General features: G+C 40.9%; 1 protein-coding gene across 7 annotated transcripts in view; it reads right to left on the reverse strand.

The window, feature by feature from the left end:
* Positions 1-18373, reverse strand: part of LOC121595681 (locomotion-related protein Hikaru genki-like) — a 123622-nt gene that overhangs the window by 14558 nt on the left and 90691 nt on the right. For 6 of the 7 annotated variants that reach the window (XM_041919830.1, XM_041919832.1, XM_041919831.1 and 3 more), the window contains 2 exons: positions 3606-4370; positions 62-268 (listed from right to left, as the gene is read on the reverse strand). In XM_041919830.1, the coding sequence (XP_041775764.1) occupies positions 62-268; positions 3606-4370 (972 nt within the window). The remainder of the gene's footprint in view (positions 1-61; positions 269-3605; positions 4371-18373) is intronic. The other variant, XM_041919833.1, reaches the window with a different exon arrangement.

Consider the following 18373-nt stretch of genomic DNA (forward strand, 5'->3'; position numbering starts at 1 on the left):
AAGCGTGATCGCGGGACTTGGGTGGTGATGTTTTTTGTTTTGTTTGATCGGTTGAGCTCACCTTTGTTGGCATTGCGACTAATACTCTTACTGCCACTGTCACTGGCCCCCTTCGGCCGGCTGAGCGCACCGGTCGCTTTGCCCGACTTGCGCTTCACCCGGACCTGGCCCCGGCCACCCCCGCCCGGCTGATGCTGGTCCCTGCCACCTCCGGCAGTACCGTCCTCGGCAAGCTCGACCGCTTCCAGGCCGTCCGCACTCGTTTGATCTGTTGGTGGTGGTGCGTGTGGGGGAAAGGTGGATGGACGGTATCGGTTGGTTGGTGGATTGATTTTTGCTTTGATTTTCACCATACACGGTACACACCCGTTGCCGCGTTTTTTTTTCGTTTTGTTTGATGAGCTTTTCTCTCATTTTCCCCTCACAACGCCCCGAAACGGATCTCCTCCCAAGCGGTGCTCTCTTGTTTCTCGACTCAACTTTCCGCTTCCGGCTGTGTGAAAGCTTCTTTTTTAATCCATCGTGCAGCTATCAAACTATCGCCACACATCGATCGCTTTGCATTGAGGATCAGCACACACGGGCCCGGTCGTTAGAAAGCCTTTGGAATGGATGTGTGTGTGTTTGTAGTGCTGTTTTTTTTCTCTCTGTTCTTCAAATCTGGGATTTTTTCCCTGTCAATCATCGCGATTTTTACTCCATCAAACACGGTTGCAATGTTTCGTGTCGAATTTTTATAACAAACAAAAAACGAATAACTATGTCAGATGCCATCTTCTAAGGATAAATTAACAATAAATATTACCATTCTATTGAAGGGCTTCAAATCGAAGCCATATTTAATTTGCCATCTTTGATGGATGCTACATTCAAACATTTCAAGCGATGTGCAATATTTGCCTAACTTTTCCAACATATAATGCACCCTTTTTAAAACTGAATCTCTTGATATTTATGCAAAACAAGATCGTGTTTTCATTTATTCCACGGTGCATTAAAGAGATCAGGTGGTGGAATCTATAATGAAAGTGCATGTAGACCAGGTGATCTCATAGCATGTTTTAATGAACAAATTTGAACGTCACTTTTTGATATGACTGGTGAAAACTTTAGCTTAAGCAGGCTTTCTGTTAACTTGACGAATACACAAAACACTCACAAAAACTCCATCCATAAGCAAAAGTGATAAAAATCAGCCTGCTAAATACATACAGCTTAGGATAAGCCCACCTGTATATTATACCCACTTTGATAGCTGCTCGAAAACTGCTATACAATGCAATCAGCTGACAGGCTGAAATTTCAGCCTACGATCTTAGAAGATAGAGGCATAACTTCTATTCTGCATAATAGAAAAAGAATTAATCAAAAATGCAACTCGTCAAAGTAAATAGAAAAGTGGAAAGACATAATAATGGAGAGTGTTTAAATACGGAATCATTATTCAATTGAATCAAAATATCATTAACAAAAACAATTAAATATAGTACCACTACAGCACTCTCCGCAAAATGGACAATCTAAATTTTGTCAAAATATCCTTTTGCAAATAAAACAAGTCATAAAATATGTTCACAAAGAGATAAGCATGAAGTAAAATATCATGTTAAATTTTTTGAATCATTTTTCAGATTTTTTTATGTTGAAGTTGTCAACGACAAAACTTGTTAAGCAAGAAGTTTCTAACAAAAAAAAATAATAAACTGAAATCAGTCATAAAGTAGTAAAAATGCATTTAAATTCATTAAAGACGCAGAGTAAATCATACATAAAAAGAACACATGTGCAACACCACAAAGGTGTAATCATTGAATGATGTCAACAATATCAAAATAATAATTAACATAAAAATAAATATACCTTTCTGTTTGGTTTGTTAAGTAGTAATAGAGCATTTGAATAATTACAGTCGTTGGCACCTAATTTTGGTTGTGAGGCATCAATTTTTGACATTGCGCATCAATTTTTGACGGTACGAATCAATTTTTTTACTGTAACGCACCTATTTTTGTCTGCAAGTCATCAATTTTTGACTCTTGTAGGAATCATGACCATTTTACAAGGTATTTAAAGCAGATTTTTAACAGTTGTTATTCTACATCTCCTAAAAATTACAAAAACTGTGTAAGTAATTTGTTTCTTGAGCAAAAATGATTAAATTTTAGAAATTCTACAGCTTTTGTTTACATCTGAAATTAGAAGACGCCAATTTTTTTCACTCTATAAAAACTTTGCAAATTGAATTGAATTGCAAAACAATTGTTTTATTTTAAATTCTATCAATAAATTTTTTCAATATTTAACTAAATTTCAATCATTTCCGAACATACAGTTTCAGAAATTACATAAAATTTTGTACACAAAGCGATTGACTCACAGTCAAAAATTGATGCCTTCGAGGCAAAAATTGATGCGCGCTGTTAGAAATTGATGCATTAGAGGCAAAAATCGTGACATGCTGTCAAAAATTGGTGCCTTCGAGACAAAAATAGATGAGTTGAAGACAAAATTTAGCGGCAACGACTGTAAAAAATGTTTAACATCTCAATAAAAATCTAAACAAAAGGAAATACATGATGAAGTTGATTTTAGATTATTGTTTCACTGAATCGCTGCTGAGTTATAATTATTGCATTACTGGGCTCAATTTTTGAACTTTCATAGCAATGTTTGAACATGTTTGTAATTAAAATAATTCTGCCGCACAATTCAATGCTGAAACTCTGAGCTAACTTTTTTCGAACAAAAGATTAATGGTTGAGACGTTTTAGATGAAGTGATCAAATCGTTTACTCCATACACAAACAATCTAAAGGCTTAAAGGAGTACATGTAAATACAAAAATGTGGAGCAAAAACAGGCTAAATCTTCGTCTGAACGTGATAATTGAACTAGAAATGGATATCAGGACAAAAGGTGTATTCTTTATGAATACATCTCAAACATTAAAAAAACACTAAATTCAAAGATGTTTGAATGGATATATTCAATGTAACACATCAAGGACACACACAGAGCATAACAGACACACCGATTCCATTTCCATGGCTTTCCAACGCCCGAATAATTATCCCACCATGTGTACGATTAGCCGAAGCTGCTGGAACTTGTTGAACAGAAGTCAAACAAACCGATTCGATTGGAATCCGTTCAATCCTTGTCAGCAAAACCACCGGTCTGGCCAAATTGTGTATCAACAAACCCGCATCCACATCCACTGTGTTTGCGCCGTCTGCCGCTACGATCTACCGAAATTTCGCAAGAAAGATTTTTAACGAAGCCCTCCCACCACGTCGCACGTATCGTTTCGCAGTATCACCGGCAAGGATTGATCGACTCCGTGGGTAAACCAGTAGCACTAAACTGCCTCCTACTGGCGAAAGCGTCGAATGCGCGACTATCACAAGTCACTTCTTGATGCAGACTTGCCGAACTTGCTGCTCCGCATCCCAGACTGTAATGGAGCGGTCGTTACGAGCGCCGGCTACGTGCCTCGAGAGTCGACGAAAAAAACTTCGTTTGGAAAAGTTCTGGTTACCACTTTTCTTTCACTCCCCGCTCCTCGCTCGCTTCATTCATCCCAAATTTACCCCGCGCTGACTTACCTTGCTTATGATGTCGGGCGATGCTCTTGCTGCCACCGTCACCACCGCTGCCCGCCTTGGCACGGCTCAGCGCGCCCGTCGTCTTGCCCGATTTGCGCTTCACCCGCCGGCGGATGATGCTCCCATTGTCGCCCATCTCGACGATGATCTCTTCGCCCTCGATCTCGTTCTTGTCCAGATACTGCCCCGCGTCCGGTCCGTTCTCGGCCTCCCGCTCGTCCACCTCGTCCGCGTCCGGCGCACCGCTGTTGAGGAACAGATTATCGTACACGCTGTGGTCGCTGTCGTTCTCGTTGAAGATGTTATTGATCACGATGGCCGGCGACAGCTCCTCCAGGTTGAGCAGGTGGTCGTGCGGTCCCGACGATGACCGACGGCGCCGACGGTGGTGATGGTGGTGGTTGTGCTGCCGCTGACTCGGCACCGTCGCGCGCTTGGAACGGGCGGGAAACGAGGCGGCCGCCAAGGATTCGCGCACCTCCGCATTTTGGATGCCCAGCTCCCACCAGAAGGACGTGTCGTGCGAGCCGCCGCCGTGCAGGGAGGAGGAGGAGGACCCACTCTGGCCACCGGGCTCGGCATGGCTGCGCAGTGCGTTCGTACCCGACTTGCCCGCCTCGACCAGCTCAAAGTCGGCGGTGGTGAAATCTTGCGGCAGATAGATCTGCGTCGTCTCGAACGTGACGAACGGCGGCTCGGTGGTAGCGTACTGTTTGCGGGGTCGGGAAATTTTTAAATCCGGCGGTGGGCAACCGGTCGACGTTTCTGGAAGAGATGGGAAATGAAGCAAAAGGGTTTGTTACTGATGGGTGTAATAAGTTATTTTTGTAAATTGATATTCGATTTTCAGTTGGTAGTTTTCATTATACAAAAAGCAGAGACAACTTAGTTGCTTTACTACAAACATAAGCTTTTCTTACATCATTATCAACTAAAGTAAATTGGAAATAGACAAAAAAGTATTGCTTAAGATTACCATGTTGTGTAGAGTAACCAGTTCCCTTACACACTTACAGCATCTGAGCAGTGCTTTTTCGTCAATACTGGAGAATTTGTTTCACAGGTGCTTCGCCTATTATCACAACATTTCAAGTGAAATATTGTTGTTTTAATGATATTTTTAAAACAGAGCTTTAGACACCAAATGAAAGAATATTTTATATATCCCCTAAATAACACAGCATAGATATTGACATTTTTATACTTTAACAAACGCAATTTAACAATGCTCCTAAGCAAAAGTTACAAATTACTGGCCAAATAAATAACATATATAAAGTATAAAGCCTATCAAAACAATAAATTAGACAAGCAGAGAAATAAATAGAGATACAACAGACAGAAAAACTAAACCGCTAACTAGAACAATATCTTAACTGATTTCCAAGCAGGTTCAAAATCATGTTTAGGTCAACTTGATTACTGAAAGCGCTATAAACGGAGGTCATTTGAATAATCGGATCATTTGCACAAAATCTTTCTATGTATCCCTCTATATTCCCTCTATAAACGCTAATAATTTAAGAATATTCAGGATTACTACCAAGCTAACCAGATGATTTTTATTTTTCATTTTCAAACGTTGAATAAATGGGCCTTCTGTGTGCTATTATTTACTTTTGAATACTATTTTCTTCTACAAGTTTAGCCCATTGGTTATTCTCGCGTTCTGTTTTGGTTGCTTTGTTAATTTTGTGAGTTTGGTTCTGATTTATTTAATTCTTCTTTATTATTTTGCATCTTTACACCTGACTTTAGCCAAGGGCGATTCTAAAAAGCAATAATTTGCACTCGGCTTGCATGTTAAGTCTTTAACAAAATTCAAAATATTACTTCATGGATTTCGTCACACCCAAACACTCAATCTCCATTGGAGAAAAATAATCAGAAAAAGTATATGTTCATGTTCAATTGAAGTATGCAAGACGTTAAACCAAAGCAAATAATTACATTTATCACACCAGCACATTGCATGTGTGCAATTAATCCATCAATTTTAAATTAATTATTTAATTAATGCGCCCCAAAGTATGGTTGATTTATGCACATGCTATGCACCAATTGCATAGAAATTTAATGCACGCTTACATTGCTCTAACACTTTAAACTGCGGAAATGTAATCCTTTTCATCTCCTGAACCTGGTGATGGTATCGTAACATCCTGCCACTGTGATAATTGATCAAAAATAATTGAAAAAAACCCCATGGTCGACACCGATTGCGATCGATTGCTGCTCGAGTTTAATCTTATTACAAACGATAATAGCGTTTTATTGCGATCACACACGAAAGTGACCCCGAGAAAAAAGGCTCCGTAATGAGTGGTTTGAAATTGGAACTAAAGTTGTACCGCTAGCTGCAAATTTGGCCAATAAATCAAGCACCAAATTTAATGCGAAGCAAACCAAGCGAAGGAATAAAAACATGCAGGACATTTGAATATAATTGCTCGACAGGATGTAGGTTGCCGGTACGAGCCTGCATGGGACGGGTTCGGGTTTCGATCATTAATCGTAATGGGCGAAAAACCACAGCATTTTACAAACCAACAATTTCAATTACTTCGATGACGTTAAGCCCTCGAAGGGTGGGGCGGATGGTTTCGAATTTGTGCGTTTAATAGCGCACGGAGATCAATTAAAACTATTTTCTGCGAAAATGTTCGCAGCTCTGTCCCTTTCCCAACCCTGCGTTTTTGTGCAAATACCACGCATTTACTGTACCACTGGTGCAATTCTAGTGACGCAAACTTACATCAAAGCCCAATTGAATCGGTTCGTTCTGTTACAATGCCTTCCTCCTCGGTCCGTGTGATTGCAACGTACAGGAACAGCGGGGGGCCATTTTTCGAAAGCTTGTGCAATTAAACCGAAGTCATACACTTCCATAAATTGAGCTCTATAATGATTTAAAAGCCGAGACCGAAAGCGCGAGACAAATGGGTTAGTTGGTGAGGGAAAATTAAGCCCAAATTATACGATACCCATCGGCACACTCATTTAGCCCACTTTACTCGGGCGCTGTTGGTCATTAAACTCGACCACCGGACATTCGGTGGTCACTGTTTTTAAGTGCAGCGAACCATTCGCACTAACGTGCTAGGCGTGATAGTTATAGCAGATCGATCATAACGTCCATTGCACCGAACTGGGTTAGGGTGCTGCTCTGGCCAGTGTGCAAACGATGCGGCACTATTTACACTCAAATCACACATACACACACACATACGCAAGTACAAGTCAGCCTAAAACACATGCTATCTCGCTAGTGATTGGTGGGTTGAAATGTTTAACGGAACCTTTCCGCTGGTCAATTTCGCAGCGGCTCGCGTACGCAAACATACCGGGCCAATCTTCTAACGGTACGCGATGCGTTTCGCGAAATTCTAAAACCTCCCTTCTGTTTTTTTTATTCCTTTGAGATCGGCAGCATTATTATCCGCTGGTGAATTCATTGTTTCACAGCACGCTTGCCAAACAGTGTGGCGCAAAAGATTGGTGCGCTCGTTTGTGTGCAGTGATATTGCGTTAGGTTGGCGGAAAAGTGCTGCTAGTCGAGAGCAATGTATGGTAAAGGATTTCAATAATTTGTACCTACGGAATATTGAATATGAAATAAAAAAAAATTTCCTCGGTCTTCAAACCATCAACTCATGTGCATGAATTCATACAGTGGCCGGCAAAATAAAGTGACCACTACTTACAATTTTACACTTTTTACATTTTTTACGTGAAAAAGGAAGTTATTGCACTGCTTTATATTTTGAAACATTGTTCATGATATGCTTAAGAATGCGCAGTACCATAGCATGACAAAAATGAGAAGTTTGCTTCAAGAAAAAATATTTTTTCCAAAATTGATCAAAATCACTGTGCCAAAATAAAGTGCCCACTTTATTCATTCTACAGAAAATATTTTTCTGAACAAATATAACAGCAAACTTATAATTTATATGCGTTCCTCTCGCATTCTTTATATGTTTGAGGATCTTTGCCATAATTTATTATGTTTTTATCTGCACATATTTGGCATTGGTTCTTTCTAAGAGTATTTCAGAGCTTTAACACATTTTGTTTTTCTTAATCACGTCATTTTCACTACATTTGCATTAAAATTTGCACACTAAATGTCGATTGAATTAAAATTAAGACTAACTAAGAGCCATTAAAATTTTTTTATTTGATTGGATTGAAAAAATAAAATAAAAAATTCTTCGTGTATAACTTGAGTCGTCTTCCTGTTGTAACATCATTTTATTTACTAACTCCGTATTTTTCACAGAAAACAGATAAATTCACACCGGATGCTTGTATAGGTATTAGCTTTCATTATGCTGTCGATTCAAACCATGCTCCCCACTTCTCGTATAGAAATCCCCTCCCTGGTCATCACATTGCACTCTTCATACATATTGGTTTGTTGGATCGCGTCTAGATATTTTTGAACATCAGTTCTAATTTGGACTCATCTGTCCAAATATCAGTTTTTCAACTATCTAACGATATATCTGCATGTTCTTGATCATATTGAAGCCAATTGGCTTTGTTAGTCTTGCTGTAGCTCGGGCGAGGAACTTGAAGGACGCTACATCTAACGGGCAGTAAATTACGAAAATTGCAATGTGATAGCTAGGGGGTGTTTCTCTTTAGGAGTAGCAGGAAAACTGGTGTGAATCGAAAGTACAACTATGACTGATACCTTTTTTAACATTCTTCATCACTACTTTGGGATATTTCTTTTTAAAAAATGGGGTTTGAAAACATGTTCCTACAGGCTAACATCTCAACACACACAATCAATACAAAAATCATTTCTCAACTAGTATCGTATAAAACACCTTGCATGTCCTCCATGAAGTCTAAATCTTTGTTCCATCGAGAATTTGTGGCAGATTCTATATGCGAAGGTGGATAAAACTGGTGTCAAAAACAAATAAATTTAAATTTAAAGCTCTTGATAACGCTTGAGAAGAACCAGATGCCAAAACTAGATGCAGAACTAGATAAACCTTTAAAAATTAGAAAAAAAAATACGCCAACGATCTTCGAACATGTAAAGAATGCGAGAGGAACGCATATAAATTATAAGTTTGCTGTTATATTTGTTCAGAAAAATATTTTCTGTAGAATGAATAAAGTGGGCACTTTATTTTGGCACAGTGATTTTGATCAATTTTGGAAAAAAATATTTTTCTTGAAGCAAACTTCTCATTTTTGTCATGCTATGGTACTGCGCATTCTTAAGCATATCACGAACAATGTTTCAAAAAATAAAGCAGTTCAATAACTTCATTTTTCACGGAAAAAATATAAAAAATGTAAAATTGTAAATAGTGGCCACTTTATTTTGCCGGCCACTGTAAGTGATTTCAAAATCTAATTTCGTGGCGATATTTTAAAGAAGGAAAATATATTTTATCATTTATACTACGATTATTTTAACATACATTTTATTTTTTACCGAAATTAATACCAAAACACGTCTTATCGGGAGGTTTTAGAAATCGTTATTTGAATTTGCACGTCGACCAATTTTATATTCTTTTTAATATAAAATACAGGAACACATAAAAGGTTTAAAACATACAATGATAGTAGAAAAACGATGTAATTTTTTTTATTTTTTAGTAGCAAAATGTTGCAAAAAGAAATTAAATATAATAAAAGCGAGGGGCTGATTTTGTTCGATTTATAATGGCTAATTAGAAAGTGCTAGCTAGATCTGTCAGTTATTGTACAGTTGAATGAATTAAATATTTTAAACATTGGCTTATAGATACGTGTAGAGATAAAAGGGAAAAAAATGAGCTTGCGGGACAAAATGGGTACCCTTTATTTAAGCATTATTTCACAGCAAGGATACATTCCAATGTTTAAAATGTATTCATTGGAATGAACACCGCCTGTATGTTTAATAACCCGTTGCAAAAAATAACAAAGAAAAATACAAAATAAAATTTAGTAACATAATGAAGACATTTTAACCACTACGAAAACAAGCTCCAAACAATGTCACAGGGATGCATGGAAGTTTTACGTGGAATATTTTTAGAGAAATGATATTTCTATACCAATTGTCTGGAGAAAGCGAGGCAAGTAAATAAATATGTTATAAATATTTAAAAAAAAAAAATACAAAAATGCTTCACGTGGGGCAAACAGGGCAGATTCTTTTGACATATGGTACCACCTATGGTGTTGTATTTGTCCACACAATAATGCTTAAAAACTCAGCTTCAAAAGTGTAGTATTTAATTTTTATAAGTATATAGATTGAAAAATAAATAAATTAAGGGCTATCTTGAACAAAAAAAAAAAAAAAAGATTACAGATAAAAGATACAAATGTGCGCCAAAACTTTGACCATTACCTGAGCGCTGTTGTTGTGGCCCTTTTTGTCCAAGTGTTATTAACGCTTCACAGTTTGTTTACTACATGCCCATTTTGCCCCATTTATTTGTTTCTGAATCTTTCCTCTTCCACCAGAAACAATTGATGATGATGATAAGTTCCACCATTTACCCCAACACAGGGTTGAGGAAGAAGGAAGTATGTTTAAGATAATATTCAGATAATAATCATCAGCGGGTCATCCCGAGACATACACACACCAAAGACAACATAGCTCCATCAAGGAGAAACGGGCCTAACAACTTATCGTTCTGGAGCACCACCTATCAGACATCAAGACTAGTTTCAAAACAGGATTTACCCATCTATTTGCGTTTACACACCACAAATCTTTGTTTAATTTAGTCTATGAGTATAATATTTCATTGCAGTTTAATTAATTGTTGACAAATTTGACATTTGTTTACAAGAGTGCTTTAAATTAATTAAATGATTATAAATAATTCATTGTTACAAATACCAAGCAACCGATTCGCCCAACCCAACAGCATTGCAAACCAGCACGCCGCTCTGTGTAAGCCATCGACACACCTCACCCTATCTAGCCAGTGCATCGCGTTCGCGTTTGCACGCCTTTCCCGTGGCACAGCAGGGAAATAAATAGCACTCATTTCATTGCCCTCCAAATGGCCGGGCCCATTTGCATTGACGCACAACCCCGGGTGACCCTTGCACAAGCGCCGCCGCACGCAAAAGGGGGGGGGGGGGGGCACCACGGAGGATGTCTCTTTATGAAGCCCATATTTCATCCGAGTGACAATCGGCATCGTTTGGGAATCGCGCCGCGCGCGGTTTCAATATCCGGCCGGCACAATCCGGAGCCGGAGCGGCACACAGGGCCAGGATCCACTGACACTGTTCACAGCACGGCGCACGGAAAAGCGTTACTCGCGGCCGCATGTTTGGTCGGCGTGGAGCCGGGCCCGGTGGATGAATTATCCGTGTCATAAATGAAGCCAAAGCAAAGTTCCACCATACGGTGCCGACCGACCGACCGACCGACTCTGTTGCTGACGGTGGTTTTGGCAATTCCAAATTTGCATTTGCCACTAAGCTGCTCCTCCGCGCCGGGCGAGTGGAAAATGAGTGGTAATGGCAGATGCGCGATGAGAAATGATTGGTAATAAAACATCAAAGAGAAACCAGCAGCACATATAGTGGCGTGTGTGTGTAGTGAAGCGAACGATTCCGATTGGCCGGTTGGTTGGGAGATAACTCCAGCGCGGATTATGATACAACAAGGTATTATTCCACAAATAGGGATTTATGTTGCTCGAGAACTTTGTGACGGGGAGGGGGAGAGGTGGGGGTGGAGGGGTTTTAGCAAACAAAACAGAGGAAAAAACGAAATCCCCGTGAAACAAATAGGGAAAACAGTCGTCGAGGAGCATTGAAATTTATGCGTATTACAGCAACAGACGCATAAAACATGGGGGTTGTTTCGGGAAGGATCGCGGAAGCAACGGACGAGTGTCGAAAAATGGTCGTATGTTAATGATGGGACAGGACAGTGCACTACATTGACAAATGAAGATTTATTTCGGATCCATGTGTGGGAGGGAATACATATTGCATTTAATTTAAGTACAATGGACAATGTTTGGCTGATTTCTGTTCGTAAGGATATTCTGACCAAATGCTTTGAATGATTTCAGGTACGTTCATATAAAGGTAGTATGGTTGAATTTGTTTTACAGTTAATGCTTAAATTAAGCTGGGGCCTTTAAACCCCGGATTTACATTTTCATAATTTCAAATAAAAGTAATTAGGGCTGTTTGTTTTTAAAGCAACTTCAATGCAGTGAGTAAATCCGGAACGCATTTAAAGCGCCTTTAAATCCTATCGATTTTAAAGAGGATGCCCGACTGACACACACACACACATGACATCCGAGCGCTGATAACAGGCGGAAAGGGGTCAATGAGTTTTGGGCCAAAGCTCCATATTTTAGGGGATTAGTCGCCCGTAATTATTTCATGTGCAACTCTCTCACACTCATGCACGCATTAACCGCGCTGGTATGGGGCGTAATGAATGCTTTCACGCTCAAAGTAAGCTGAATGGTGCGTGCTGCCAGCAATATGGGCAGATATGGTAGGTCGAATACGCCAACGCTTAAAGGGTAATTTTGCAGCAATGATATTTAGAAGAAGAGGAAGAAAACATTGTTACTTCATTAATCCGATTTGCTGTGGAATTTATTAGCACAAGAATGCAGTAAGAGTAAATACATTAAAAAACCAGCTATGAATATTTCAGTAGCATCAAATCATTATTAGTGCCAGGAACTAAATCAACAAAAGAAGATCAAAGATATTGTTTTTTCATGCACATTGAAAGCAAATATTGTGTGCATATTGTATGTTTATTATTGATACATACATACATACGCATTGGATGTATCATATTGATTGAGCAGGGGTGCGACAATAAAAAAGACTATTTTCACGATTACATGGATGCTTTGCTCAGTAGTATGGATGAATAGATTAGCAGCAGAACAATGAAATGGCCAAGAAGTATAAAGTACGAGTGATTGAGTCAAACCCGATACTCTGATCGACAAGCTGAGCTTAATGCTGGCGCAAACATAATCATGATTTTTTTTTCTGACTGTGAGCTGTACTGCAAAATGTTTCAGTCAGCAACACTCATGACTGAAACGAAACTGAAATCAGATTACGTACACGACTGAGACGATCAGAGGTGAGACTCAAACAGTTGGTGGATTAATCACATGCTTGGTGACATTTTGCTTAGCACCCAACTCTTGGTCAGTCACTTTCGTCACCATATTTTCCATCGGTGATAATCACGACATTCTTGAAAAATACTTGGCATGTGACAGCAAAACGAGCATGCCTTCTCACTCTGTCTGGTTTGATGGTCTGGTGGGTCAAACAGAGCGAGAAAGCATGCTCATTCGCACGCACCGCATATCTCCCATGACTGTCGTGATGATCATCGAAAGAAAATGTCGCGACCAAGTGACTGACCAAGAGTTGGTTGGACAACGTGTCACAAAGCATATTATGGACGCAGCAACTGTTTGAGTCTCACCTCTGATCATCCCAGTAAAGCTCGTGACGCTGACATGATTTTGTTTTAGCCGGAATTTGTAATGACTATGTCAGAGACATTTTGCAGAACTGATCACAGTAAAAAAGTCATGACATAGTGACTGACCAAGTGTTGGATGCAAAAATGTCACGAAGCATGTATTAGTCACACCAATCGTTCTGAGTATCACCTCTGATTATCGCAATTGAGTACGTGACGCTGACATCGATTTTGTTTCTGTTAGATTTTTTATGACATTGATAATGACATTTTGCAACACTGGTAAAAAGTTCTAACCAAAATACGTTATTAGCAATCGTAGTGTTTTCCATGAAACACAACACAACACAGTTGAAATAATTTATTTTTTTATTTTATTATTTAAATAAACGAATCTTACAACTCCCAAACAGTTAATAATGATGTGTTTGGCCATTTTTTAAATAAATAAAATATTCATTTAATTTATTTCAATTATTTGAGCGCCATTGAGGTTTTACAAATTATGCGCCGAATAGCGACTCTAGTGAAGAGTTTCTGCATTCGTTCAAGGATTATTGAAGTCAATTGACGAGCGATTTAATAGGCCATGATTTTGGCTGACTCTGCTAACAATATGGGCAGAAAAGGTTTGTCTGTCGTCCAGCGTGGTCACGAATTACATTAACACGATTTATGGACGTCTTGTAGGCCAGCCTCGTGGTACAGTCGTCAACTAGCACAACTTCGTAACACGCCCGTCATGGGTTTATGCCCCGAATACGTAGGAATACGTTCCCCCGATACGTAGGACTGACTATCCTGCTATGGGGAATAAACAAGTCACTGAAATAGCCTAGTCCTACAGGGTCAGTGTAGTGGTACAGGCAGGCCTTGTCCGACATCAGTTGTTGTGTGCCAGAGAAGGAGAAATCGACGTCATGTTACTATCAGGTTTAACAGACTTTTTTGACACTTTAAGGACCTGGGCTTGTTAAGTATTGCTTGAGTTTGTTGAAATTCCCAGAACTCTTCAGAGTGATAGAGAAGACAGAGTGATATGCTGAAGCAAACAAGACCGGTTACTGGAATAAATACACAACGACTCGGGACAAGGCATAACAAAACCTACAGAGACGATCAATAGAAGTAGAACATTAGTTCGATCGAGGAGTATGGTGAATAGTTGTTTAGTTCTTCGAATATTTCTAATGTCATGCTGCTGCTTGGAAGTTAGTTCTTAGTACTTTGATATTTACTACCTACCTAGTTCTATGAAGCTCCGCGTGGCTTTAAGAAACCATACATCTTACTGTTCTCGGTACTGAATGGAAGACAGCTAAAAGGAACCATCGAGAATTGCGCAGTTCTTGCAATATTATGCAAACAATATTCCGTTTCCATTCAGTTTGAGCATCTATCACACAAACCTTCTTTCAATTGGCACAATTCACGGACTTGTGACATCGCTGTTAGTGTCCTTACCATCTCTGATGGATGTTGAATCGACCATTGGTGCTAAAAACATTAACGCTGCGTCAACGTTAATTCATTTGCGAGCAAGAATATTGATGGAATCACTGGATAGTGCACAGATGCCAAAACTGATGCCACCGAAATGGAACAGATCTTAAACAAACAAACAGTCTCGCCACTGTTCGTCGTGCATCGCGGTATGTTTGCATGCTTTTACTGCACACTGTTTGCTCGACTGTCCATCAATAACAAACGAACGAAACGAGAACTGCTCGTCAAAAAAAAAAAAAACCAGGCAGTGCGTTTAATTAAAACAAAACACTTGGCCCCACTGCAGTGCGCGCTACCGCTTTCGAAGCAATTTCATTAATTTGCACCCAGCGTAGTGGAGCGATAGAGCTGGCACACACACACACAGGGGAGGGTGGAATAGTATCTCTTTGTTGTACACGATGATGATGCGCACCTAACACGGCACGGCACGACAAAAGGGACGGAGGAATTCAACACCAACAAAAGGAGCGGGTAGGGAGCGAAAAAACCAGACCCATAAAAACCTGCTCAATTAGTCGCGGCTCGTAAATTATCCTTCAAAGCAGACAGTGGCACTTCACTCCAATACCTCCAACCGAACACGCTCGGATGAGGTGGATGGCGTAGCGGGCAGCAGCGGGCACGTACCCAGCGTCACGCTCGCAACAACCACAGCAGGATACAAAACAAGCTTTCGATTTAGAGGGATTGATTTTTTGCTCGCAAGGACTACTCTCAGTCCATCGTTTCCATCCTCCTTCAGAGCACAATTTCAACACCTACCGAGCGCAATGGTTGTTGTTATCGTGAAAAAAAAAAAGGATGAAACAAAATCAGGGATACCTTCTTGTGCCAAATGCTCAAAATCCGAAGCTCATTACCGAACTCCGTGCGAACCCACAGCAACGACCGCAGCGCGCTGTTTGCTGCAGCTCCGATTGCCAATTCCGGTGCAGCGCGTCCGAATCTTGAATCCCAGGCAAGAGGGACGGGGGGGGGGGGGCAACAACTACAATTGAAACTAATTGTCCGAACCGGTGTACAACACAACGGGGCGGCCCGTGGCGATAGGGAGTCGGCGGCAATGGCTTTCATTTTATATTTCAGCAACACAAATGGTGCTTTGCTCCGTGAATGGTGAATCGGTCACGGACACAACCGGCAACACAGTGAGGGCCGTGTTGCTCTTGCGGCAGCAACACTTGCCGTCCTGCAACTCAACTGCAAGACAACACGCTCTTTTGCACCGGGCGCTGATCGTGTAAGCTCATTAGTCCGAGTATGAAATTTAATTGTTCGAAGAAACAATCGTTTTGTGGCGGTATGTGGCGGCTGCTGCTGGGAAGGGCCACACGTCCGCGTTAATGTTCGAATCGCTCGCTTCCCTCGACCGAAGGCACCAGAGACACGGGGCAGTAATTAAAGTCGGAACGAACAGGAAACAAACTTGTCTGCTGCTGTTGCTGCTACTGCTGCTACTGGGAGTGCTCAGACACACGTTCCCGGCAGACTGTATAAATGTACTTCGCCGGATGTGAACAATACCGCTGGAGTCAGACAACTGCCGCGCGCTGATGGAATGATGGAATTTTTGGGAAAAGCAAACCCCAAAAAAAAACTAGCCCGCCTTTCTTTGTAATCTTCTGCACCCGACTGCGCCCGGTTCCTAAAGCAGCGAAGCAAAAAGCAAGTGTCAAGTGCTGTTACAGCTTTTAAGAGCTTTCTTATAAGAAGCTTGTACGACACATCCCAAAGAAAGCAACGAGAAAAACGCACGTGTAATACCAGCACGATGGATGGAAAACGGTGCTGTAATGAAATATTAAGCCTTGCCTTGCGTGTAAACCAACCGACAGTGGAGCCTCGTGTGATGAGTTTCGCCCTTTGAAGAATTGCCATGAATTTGCTACTTCTGCTCGAGGGTGATATACGGATTTTGCGTCACGAGTGTGCGCCACATGTGTTGAAGAGGTTTCTGGCATGCTTTTGATGCTTCTTTTCACAGACACACTCACATATTGACCACATGCTATTCGTTTTGCTTATAAAACAGTGTGGTCATTCGTTTTGATGCCTTTTTTTCTCCTCCCTCCCACAAACACACACCGCATTACCCTTCAAAAGTAAATTATGTGCTGGAGGCCCTAGGTTCGTTTAGACAGAGAAAAAAAAAACGCCTAATACGAAAGCTTAAAACTGTGTGCAAACATAGTGCCACACATTCGCACATGGGCGCACGCCACGCCACCACCATGGCGGGGAAAATTCATTCAAACCCAGATGGAAAGCCCAGTGCATCAGCTGCTCGGTGTCGGGAAATTTGTGTACTTTTTCCGAAACCCCGTTCATCACTCATAAAGCCGCATCGGCCACACCGGGTACTGAAATGGGGGGGGGGAGGTGCCCTTACCCTTGCACCACTCGGAAAAAGCCCCCACAGCACACACCGGGGCAAGCACCGGAGAGCCAAATAAGATTGAAAGAAAACATAAACCCTTTTTTCCCGCGGCATGATTAATGGGAACAATCCGTAAAATGAAATTTTAGCCCGATCCCTTCTTGGGGTCTCCCCCCCCCTGTACTCCCTTTACTTTTTGCCTACTTCCCGCCTTCATTCGGGTAAAAGTTCTCCAATTCCACGTGGCTCGTGTGATTTTTATTTTCCCCCGTGCATGTTGCTGCTGCCCAGGGTGTGCAGCAGGGTAAAAGAGGAGCTGGGAGGGAAAAGGAAATTTGGCCCCAAACCGAAGCAATGCTAATAATAATGTAAATGGAGGAATCCTTTTCCATTCCCCCGTTTTTTCCAACCCCTGCACAGAGCGTAGGAGGTAAAGCGTCTGGAAAGTTGAATCATAAAGTTGCTAAACAATGAAGAGAAGGTTGCGAGATTGGAAAGCCTCGAAGGGGGAAAAAAAGGGGCCACATCACCCTTGAACCCAACCCGTCGGTCGGTACAACAAGTTGGGTCTTTGGGAAGTTTGGGAAATGAAAGCTTTCCGGTGCGGTACATCAACGGGTCCTCGTCGTGCTCGATATACAACAGGATAATGGTGTACGTGTTACGTAAAATTTTGCCCATTTTTCCATGCGCTGTCGGGCGTCTTCCGACGTACTTGAGCGCGCACAGACACGGGAAGGGCGAACATATGAGGCCCTGTGCCTTCGTTTCTTTTTTGGGACGGGCGGTCGTCATGACGGATTGCGGGTTATGTGCAAAAGAAAAAGGTACCACCCGGTTTAAGACAGCACTCCCCAGCTCGATTTAAGGTACTCGACTGCTTCGACTGGTGGAAGTTATTTGCGGGGGCTTTGCAGGATGCGTGATTGAACGGTCACGGTGGGACACGGCGGGACAAAGAGAGGATTTATGGATTAAACGCGTTTTCCAATGAGCAGCAGCTTTAATCAGTTTCATAATTGTTGGTCTAGTGGAACTTACAAAGAAAAAAAGTTAAAGCCATGTAAGAAGCTCTCAAAATACCAGTTGATCAACAAACAGTTGATGGGCAAGCAAATTAGGCATTTATGAATGGAATGAAGTGACATGTAATTGTGAGAAGAAAACTCACAGGTACAGATTTCTGCAACCATGCAACAAAGATGTACAAAGGTGTACAAAATGGAGATGCCTGGTGTTTTAAAGCACAAGAAAAAGTAAGTAAATATCTAAAGTAAAATTCTAAATTTTTTAATTTAAGGTTATTTTTTACCTTCAAATAAATTTGTGTTAAATATGTTACAAGAAAACTCGTTTTCAGTAAGAGTAAGAACAAAAATGCAAGATGATGTGCCGTTTTGGTTCAAATAG

This window comes from Anopheles merus, chromosome 3R (genome assembly GCF_017562075.2).
Source record: "Anopheles merus strain MAF chromosome 3R, AmerM5.1, whole genome shotgun sequence".
Lineage (NCBI taxonomy): Eukaryota > Metazoa > Arthropoda > Insecta > Diptera > Culicidae > Anopheles > Anopheles merus.